General features: G+C 51.5%; 1 protein-coding gene across 5 annotated transcripts; it reads left to right on the forward strand.

The window, feature by feature from the left end:
• On the forward strand, window positions 1-7386 carry Ntsr2 (neurotensin receptor 2). Of its 5 annotated transcripts, none has more exons than XM_051143627.1 (4): window positions 1-664; window positions 3970-4062; window positions 5751-5841; window positions 7125-7314. In XM_051143627.1, exons 1-4 carry the CDS (start codon window positions 41-43, stop codon window positions 7160-7162), a joined length of 846 nt encoding a protein of 281 aa, XP_050999584.1. In that variant the 5' UTR covers window positions 1-40; the 3' UTR covers window positions 7163-7314. The 5 variants fall into 5 exon arrangements, with proteins under 5 accessions (XP_050999584.1, XP_050999558.1, XP_050999574.1 ...); XM_051143601.1 differs by lacking the exon at window positions 3970-4062 and adding an exon at window positions 4063-4243 and having other exon boundaries at window positions 2-664; window positions 7125-7386; XM_051143617.1 differs by having other exon boundaries at window positions 2-664; window positions 3970-4185.
• Window positions 7387-9364: the final 1978 nt, after the last annotated feature.

Below are 9364 nucleotides of genomic sequence, written 5' to 3' on the forward strand. Positions count from 1 at the left end.
GCAGTGAGAGGGAGGGAGCACAGGGCACCACGAGACAGTGATGGAGACCAGCAGCCTGTGGCCCCCGAGGCCCAGCCCCAGCTCAGGGTTGAGCCTGGATGCGCGGTTGGGCGTGGACACACGGCTCTGGGCCAAGGTGCTGTTTACTGTTCTCTATTCGCTCATCTTCGCGCTGGGCACAGCGGGCAATGCGCTGTCCGTGCACGTGGTGCTGAAGGCGCGGACCGGGCGCCATGGGCGCCTGCGCTACCACGTGCTCAGCCTGGCGCTGTCGGCGCTGCTGCTGCTGCTGGTCAGCGTGCCCATGGAGCTTTACAACTTCGTGTGGTCCCACTATCCCTGGGTCTTCGGCGATCTGGGCTGTCGTGGCTACTACTTCGTGCGCGAGCTGTGCGCCTACGCTACGGTGCTGAGCGTGGCCAGCCTGAGCGCCGAGCGCTGCCTGGCTGTGTGCCAGCCGCTGCGTGCCCGCCGTTTGCTCACCCCGCGCCGCACCCGCCGCCTGCTGACATTGGTCTGGGTCACTTCTCTGGGCCTTGCCCTGCCCATGGCGATGATCATGGGACAGAAGCACGAAGTGGAGAGTGCCGACGGGAAGCCTGAGCCCGCCTCGCTTGTGTGCACAGTTCTAGTGAGCCGCGCCACGCTCCAGGTCTTCATCCAGGTAAGGGGGGAAACCCACAGTGGAAGGGAAACTTGCTCCCTAAAGTTGTCCTCTGACCGCCCTCCCCCTTCCGTCCCCAACACACACTTTTTTAAAAAGGCCGGGCTGTGGTGGCACATGCCCTTAATCCCAGCACTTGGGAGGCAAAGGCTGTGAGTTCGAGGCTAGCCTAGTCTGCAAAGCAAGCCTAGGACAGTCAAGGCTATAGAGAGAAACCCTGTCTCTGGGGGGGGGGGCGGGAGGAGGGACCTGTGAAAAATGCAGAGTCATGTTCCATTAGACTCTGTACTTAATGCCACTCCAACCATCTAGCTCTTGAATGGGTCTCCTGGAAGTCAAAGGGGGCGTGTCTCTGCACCTGTCTTCTAGGGGCTGATGGGGTTTCTGGCATCACTTCCTGGACCCTCCTTGCCCATTTAGTCTCACCTGCTTTTTCCTCCTTAGTTCTGCCTGGCTCCTCTCTGGCACTTAGGTCAAGTCTTTCTTTGCTCCACCCCTTTAATTCTTCTTAACCCTGGAAATGAGCTGTATTTCTGTCTCTGTCTGAAAGCCTTGCTCCCAAGGCCTCTCCTCTTCTCCCTGCCCCACCCCCACCCCAGCATGTGACACACTCCCAGCACTTTGCAGCTTTGTGGTGCCTTTTTTGAAAACAAGTCTCACCTTTCCAAGGCTCAAGTTTCCAGCCTTTCTGTAACCCAGGGCCCTTTGAGTTTGGGCTGACACTGCTCAAGTGGACAGTGGTCCTAGGTGTCACACACACACTGGAGTAGTGAAAGAAACTAAAGCAGTCCCCCACCCACCCACCCAGGGTCCTTCCCAGAAATCCAAAGGACCAAAGTAGGGTGCAACCAGCCTCCCTTCACTACCCATGAGCACAGACAGAATGCAGGAGGATAAGCACACAGAGGTGCAGAGAGGCACGTTGGCCAGTGCATCAGGACATCCGTGGGATTAGGGGCTGCAGAGATGACTGGGCCATCATATCCTTCTGCATCGAATTCCTGGCCAGGTGTGGACTGGAGTCTGGAGGGTACTGCTGAGATTTTCAAGTCCTTGTGTCCCAGAACAAAGAATCTCACTAGGGGCACACATGCACTGGTAGGAACAGAATGGTTTATCAGAGAAGAAAAGCTTTCCCACAATTGAAGTAGACAGAGATCAGAAGAGGAGGGAACTGTTAAAAGCTCAAGGACTCTCTCTCTCTGAGGCAGGAGTTTATATAGCACTTGCCTTCTTCCACATTTGTAATTCATGAACTTTTTCTTTTCTTTCTTTCTTTTTTCTTTTCTTTTCTTTTCTTTTTTTTCTTTTCTTTTTTGGTTTTTCGAGACAGGGTTTCTCTATGTAGCCTTGGCTGTCCTGAACTTGCTTTGTAGACCAGGCTGGCCTTGACCTCACAGCGATCCACCTGCCTCTGCCTCCCCAGTGCTGGGATTAAAGGTATGTGCCACCATGCCCAGCCTCATGAGCTTTTCCTATGTTCTGTCCCTTATGTATAGCCATTGCTGAGGGTCACCAGCAATGTTACTCCTGATACCTATCTCTCCCTATTCTCCTGCCACAGTACAAGGTTGCAGGCCCTGACATAAAGCTCCCTCCGTCTCTTCCTCTGTGCCATCCATCCTGTGTGTGCCCATTGGGTTGTGTGGACAGGGAAAGAGGAGTCTAGGACCTACCCAGAGGTACTTTGTCTACCCACCTGCCTATTCACCAAGAGGAATCAGAAGACCCCATGGGAAGAGCCAAGCGTGCCCATGTTTAAGCATGTTCTACAGGGCTGCCTTATCCCTAGCTGAGGATAAGGGGATCAAATGTCTAGCAATAGCTTTTGTTTGGTTGGTTTTTGTAATGGATTTGCTTTAAGAAGGAGTTTGCCCATTTCTAGAATGAGAGTCCAGCCATTATATGGAAGGGAGGGAGGGAGGGAGGGAAAGGAAGCTTAAGGGTTCTAGTCAGGACTCTGTTTCAAGTAATAGAAGCACAGGAAGAAACTTCAATTTAGAGAATTCAGGACGAGGATGCTGAGCAGGAGGAGCAGGACCCTGGGTCAAAATTACAGGTTTGTTGGCTCCCAGGAGGCCCTTTTTCTGTTCTTTGAACACAGAAGCCCTGCTGTGTTCCTAACTCAGACAGGGGTGTTCGTCTGTTGCTGGGTGCTGTTCACATGCCCGTTTTGCCTGAATGCTAAAAGCATGGCACTGGTATCATGAGAGTAATTAAATGTGACCCCGTGAGAGTGCCAAGAACACAGCACAGCAGGTCCTCAGTCCATGTCCCCCCCCCCACCTTCCTTCCCCACTTATGCTCCAGAGAACTGATCTCCAGTTTGCCTTCCCACCAAAGCACTTAACCTAGGCCACCCGATGGCATGGCCCCATGCAACCTTTTCCCTTTCTCCCTCTTGGCCTCTTCATGAAGTCCCCCCATAAGCATGTAAATAACATGTATAGCCTGCAGGAGCTGCCCATGTGGCCTCTAGGATGATCCCTGAGAGAATGAGTGGGGAGCGAGTACACACAAACCACCCTCTGCTGCCTTTGCCCTGGGTATGTCCAGAGGACCTCACTTCATTTGGGCCCCATGGTGCCCCAGCTCTGTCAGGGGCTCCCTTTGGCCACATGGTTCTGGATACTGTCCCTGCTCTTGCTGGGTAGGCTGAGAGGTGTCCCCAGAGCTAATACTTACTGCAGCCTCCAGGCCCATCCCCTAACCTCTGAGGCTGTGATAGCAGACTGTAATTTTAAAAAAAGATTCATTTTAGTTTTAATTGTGTGTATATGTCTGGGTATATGGGTATGTCCACATGAATGCAGGTGCCTGTAGAGGCTTAAAAAAGGGCATCAGATTCCCTGACTTGGAATTACAGGCTCTTATGTGCTGCCCAGCATGGTGCTGGGAACAGAACTCTGGTGCTCTTCACCACTGAACCATCGTGGGCTGTGGTTTTAAAAATGAAGTTATCTAGCCAGTGGGAGCCATTTAAAGACACTGTTTGAATGTAAAGACTACAAAGCAGGCTGTGGCACTCAGTGTCCTGTGTCCAGAGCTGAGAAGAAAGTAGGCTGAAGAGGTTGAGCCTCCAGTGCTGTCTCTCCTTGGAAAGTGTTTCCAACGCCTGCCCATAGGAAGTATGGCTTCTCTGTGACCTTGAGCTTGCATCGTAGCATCACAGGTCCTTAGCTTTCCTTTCCAGGCCTCTGGTCCCCCTGTTCCACTGATGCAGATTCTGAGTACAGAGCAAACTTGATGGCCAGAGCCACGGGCCTTTGGTACTGCCCCCATAACACTCAGAATTACCTTCACAGGTGAACGTGCTGGTATCCTTCCTGCTCCCCTTGGCACTCACGGCTTTCCTGAATGGCGTGACTGTCAACCACCTGATGGCCCTCTACTCCCAGGTACCATCAGCTTCTGCCCAGGTCAGCTCCATCCCCAGCCGCCTGGAGCTCCTGAGTGAGGAAGGCCTCCTGGGCTTCATCGCATGGAGAAAGACCCTCTCCCTAGGGGTCCAAGCCAGCCTGGTGAGACACAAGGATGCCAGCCAGATCCGAAGCCTCCAGCACAGCGCCCAGGTTCTCAGTTAAGTCCTTTTCCACAATTCCCTGAGGGAGAGGAGCTCAGGTACCAGGGGTGTTTCCATCAGTTCCTGGCTGGATGACTGCGGCAAGCTATTGCCCCTCTCTGGACCTCCTTCTTCCTGTATCTCAGGGGGAGCTGTACATCCATCCATAGCTTTCTCTCCAAAGCACAGTGGGATAGTTAAAAGGAAGAACTGGAATTCTATGGATGAGAATACATATCGGCCTAGGCAGTGGCATGCCCAGACAGACAGCGCCTTGGCTCTGTTTCAGAAAGTTGCGCTATGTGAGAAGAGGCCAAGAGCAGCAACAGTGAAGGACTGTAGTCTGGCAATTGTGGGCTCTCAGACTGGCTGGGTCCCCAAATCCCCCATTCCTCTAGCTCTCCCCTCTCCTACTCAGAACACTGATCTGTTTACTTGCTTGCCTTTGTAAAGATCTGGAACAATCTGGCCTTGTAAGAGACACTTTTAAAGGGACAGGAAAACAGGTCTCTGCAAGGGCCCATCATGCCCTAGTTGCAATCTGGGCACTAGCTGAAGTCTGGGAGGATCCAATGAGACAGGTCTGTGCTCTCTGCAACATCAGGGTCTTGTGGGAAAAGACGCAAGAGCTAAGTGCACTGTGATGTGACAAGCCGCACAAAATCAGCACGAAAAGGTGTCAGGGCTCGCTCTGTGGTTGCTGGGCAGAAGTTCCAAGAGCCGACATCTAGAGCTGTTGCCTTCACAGCTCTTTAGTGTATGGGCCAAAAAAAAATGCTCTCAAACTTCAGAGTGCATGGCAATGGTCCAGGACACAGTAAAAGTTCAGGACCCAGCCATCAGATTCCAACCCAAGAGGTCCTGGGTGGATGGCAATCTTCATTTCTACCGGGGTACCAGTTAGTGCTACCGCTGCAGGGGCCACCCTGGGTTATATGTGGGTGATTGCTCATGGTGGCAGGGGGAAGGCTGTCAGAGTCCATGGGAAGGAGACAGGAGTTTCATAAGGTGGTAGCAGTGGAGGCAAGGAAGGAAAAGAGTGGACAGTTACTGGGGAAGAACCCATTAAAAGGCAAGATGTGGAAAGATAGAAAACTAAGGAGATTCTGGCTTATGGCCTGATGATGGTATCACCAGCCATCCAGAAGGAAAGGGAAGAGTACCGGGGAGCCCTTTGCAGAGCACAAAAGGCATTTGTATTATGCTGCCCATGCAGCCAGCCAGGTGGAAATATCTAGCCTACGTTGAGAGTGTGGGTTCAGTAGCCAATGGAAGATTCATGTTGTGTCCAGGGACAGGGCAGGTTCATATCCAATAACCTTAAATTTCTCTTTCCATCTTTTGGCTCTGGGAAGAGGCCAGAGGAATTGCTGTTGTCACCTTGGGCACATTCTTCCCTGATGTAACTGAGGACATGTTTGCTTTCTGTCTGCTATTCTCTCTCTCTCTCTCTCTCTCTCTCTCTCTCTCTCTCTCTCTCTCTCTCTCTCTCTCTCTCTCTCTCTCTCTCCCACTGTCCTGCAGGAGCCATTGTGGCTGTGTATGTCATCTGCTGGCTGCCGTACCATGCCCGCAGGCTCATGTACTGTTACATCCCTGATGACGGATGGACTGAGTAAGTGCGTTGTGGCACTCTGGCCCCTGAGAAGACACTGTTGGGCTGGGCTGGGCTGGAGCCAGACAACAGTGCCACAGCTGCCAGGCTTTCTGGATCTTTGGCCTGAAGTCTGTCTGGTCCTGCTCAGGCTACACTCTCAAAATCTTCCAGCTATAGGTGGGGAACAAGGCATTGTGGGTTTTCTTGTTTGCTTGTTTAGAGACCAAGTCTTGCTGTATTGCCTCAGCTGGCTTAGTACTCTCTTTGTAGCCAAGCATGGCAGGCCTCCTGCCTCAGTTTTTCAAGAACTGGATAACAGGCATGAGGCATGCCTGGCAGGATCAGGGCATTCTCTACAAACTACCCTGACCTGGTAAGGCCATAGGCATAACAGGCCTCACAGGAAGAAGTCAGGGATATTAGCATCTTGCCACCAGAATAGACCACAGCATTCAGCCCAGAGAGGGAGGGGATAGCCATGTTATTAAAGACTTAATTTGGCTCCATGAACCAGTGAAAACCCCATGGAGACCAGGCTGCGAACCCTCCATTATTACCGTTAGAGGAGAGAACACTTATTATGGGCTGGAACTATAGCTCAATTGGTACAGTGCTTGCCTAGTGTGCACGAAGCCCCATATCTGATCGCCAGCATCACGTAAGCTTGGTATGGTGGTGCACGTCTGTATCCCAGCATTTGTGAAGTGGATGCAGGAGGATCGGAAGTTCAAGGTTATCCCTGGCTACATAGAAAGTTGAAGGCTAATCTGAGCTACGTGAGACTCTTTTGGAAGTCCCTATGCCTGTGACCATCAAACGGAAGCCAAACACCCAACAGAGTAGAGATCCTTTAATGACCTAGCTGTGCCCACAGACACCTCTTCCCCAGGAGCAACCAGCACTCCTCATACACATGTGCATATGGGAGCATATGCCAAGCCCTCACCAGTGCAGAGAATCTCTGTCACATGGAACACGGCAACTGGAAAACAAAACAAAACTTCCTTTCTTAGTGAAGCTGTACCTCCTTGACCAACAAGCACAGGGCTCCCGGCATCTCACTGACCTAGGCAGATAGGGTCTGTTGTCAGGGCAACCATCTGCTATCTAGGTGATCAGTAATCACAGCCAGTCACAGAGGCTGGAATGTATCAGGAAAGGCAGCAATAGAAATTTGTACTATTTCCATTGTGCCCTGTCAACAGAAAGACCTTCCTTGCTCACCTGGCACTTTGGAGGGGATTTGCCGGCACTGTGAGGAGGTGGCCGCCTCTAACCAGACCCCTGGGTTTCCCTTCCAGCACGCTCTACGATTTCTATCACTATTTCTACATGGTGACCAACACGCTCTTCTATGTCAGCTCGGCCGTGACCCCAGTCCTCTACAACGCCGTGTCTTCCTCCTTCAGAAAGCTCTTCCTGGACTCTCTCAGCTCCCTGTGTGGTGACCAGCACTCCATGGTGTCCTTACCCCGAGAAGCCCCAGAATCACCCCCTAGTGCATACAGTTTCCGGCTCTGGGGATCCCCAAGAAATCCTAGCCTGGGTGAAATACAAGTATGAATAAACATGGCTGCTTGGCACGTGCCCATCAGACGAATCATGCCATCACTGACAGTCCAGGTGGACCTCCTGCTCCAGCTCAGCCATTGACCAGCGTGTACTGCAGGCAAGCCACATAACACCTCCTGCCCTCAGCTTCCTGTTTATGCAACAGAGTTAAAGAATAGGACCCATTGCCTAGTGATGAAGGTGCCCAGTGCCGGGCCAATACTCAATAAATTTTAGCTGTGCTATTTTTTGTTTCTCTCTCTCTCTCTCTCTCTCTCTCTCTCTCTCTCTCTCTCTCTCTCTCTCTCTCTCTCTTTCTCATGTGTGTGTGTGTGTTTTGTTTGTGTAGGCTTGTGCACATGCAGACGCATGGGTGCCTCTAGATGCTCATGTATGTGCTGGCCAGAGGTCAATCACCTACCTTGTTTTTGAGACATAGTCTCTCACTGGTCTTGAGCTCACCAAACATGCTAGGCTAGTCTCGCTAGCACTAGGATTACACGTGTTTCCACACCCAGCCTTTAAAAGAAAAAGGAGCAAGAACAAAAACATGAATTATGGTAATCAAATGCAGATCTTCAGGCTTGAATGACAAGGACTTTGCTGACAGTCATCACCCCGTGCATGCTGGTCTAGTCACGCCTACTCTTATATTAGGAGTTCTGCTGGTGTCCGTCCTCTGAACATCTGCTCTGTTGCTCCGTTGCAGTTTTGGTACAGCTGCCCTATAAATTTCCACAAATGACAAACAAGTAGGCCACAGGTGCTGGCTGAATGGTGGCACTGCATGGGCTGTAGGAAAGTACTCCAGTCTCGTCGAGCTGGGGACAGCTACTCACAGGCAGACACATTTTACAGGCTTTGGAAAGCTAGGGTGTCCCCAGCTTCCTGCCAGCCTCTGCCTATGTGATCTTTACCAGTGGCAGCCAGGATAGCTGGCAAGACAAAGGTTGTGTGGCTGAGGGAAACAGCCACGTGCTGTGCTGGCCCCAGAGCACACCTGTCCAGCTACACTTGGGCAGCACCACCCTGGACAAAAGGCCCTGTGTGTATTAGCCAGGCTTAAGTTCCACGGACTGGCACCCAGCACCAGGCCTCCACCTCACAGTATGGCTCTGCTGTCAAGGCAAGAGAGAAACGGTATTCTTCCTGAATGTGAATATGCTATAAGGAAGGCAGGTGGCACTCTGGGCTGTGAGAGGCAGGAAGATTAGGGGTTCCATGTGATAGCCTTTCTGCTACCTCAAGTCTATCCATCTCAGCCCCCACTATTACCCTCTATTCATCAGAGATCAGCGCTATGTGTGCTTACAGCACACACTAACTTATACACACATGCACCACATATATGATATATATATAAATACATACACACCACATCTCTCACACATACCACATTACACTTCTCATGCGTCACACTCGCTTCACATCATGTGTACATATCACACAGGCACCACTCAGCACTGCACACTCCTTTCACATATACATGTCCTGCATACCCCCTACATGTCCACACCTCATCGCATATTACATACATGTACCACACACACCTACAACAATAGTCACAGCAGTCATTACATGAACATCCCACATCATGGATACACATCACACGCCCATACATCACACACACACACACACACACACACACACACACACACACACACACATGATAGTAACTGCCTGAAAGGAACAAATGGCATGGATGGGCAAGGGACAATGGGAAGCACACAGACCAGAAGGCAGGCTGCCCTGACACATAGCCTGGCTCACTGTGCTGATCTTTTTACATACAATAGTGGAGACAACTGTTTTTCCAGCCTCAGAGTCCTTAGGAGCCAGCCAGAGGCACTGACCATAGTTCCCAGAGCCTATTCTGATGAGGCTACTCCCCTTCAGCCTATCCCCACCTAAGGAGGTGGGCTAAAAGAGTTGTCATCTGAATGGTAGAAGCCAGCACAGCATTGGCCTGGGACCCTTGCCATGGCTGAGG

The sequence above is a fragment of the Acomys russatus genome, chromosome 1 (assembly GCF_903995435.1).
Source record: "Acomys russatus chromosome 1, mAcoRus1.1, whole genome shotgun sequence".
Lineage (NCBI taxonomy): Eukaryota > Metazoa > Chordata > Mammalia > Rodentia > Muridae > Acomys > Acomys russatus.

Excerpts from the sequence above, each read along its gene's own strand:
- Ntsr2 (XM_051143592.1), top strand. The coding sequence starts at position 41 with ATGGAGACCAGCAGCCTGTGGCCCCCGAGGCCCAGCCCCAGCTCAGGG. Across the intron at positions 665-3,969 it reads CGCTCCAGGTCTTCATCCAG|GTGAACGTGCTGGTATCCTT; the intron begins GTAAGGGGGGAA and ends TTACCTTCACAG. Across the intron at positions 5,842-7,124 it reads CCTGATGACGGATGGACTGA|CACGCTCTACGATTTCTATC; the intron begins GTAAGTGCGTTG and ends TTTCCCTTCCAG.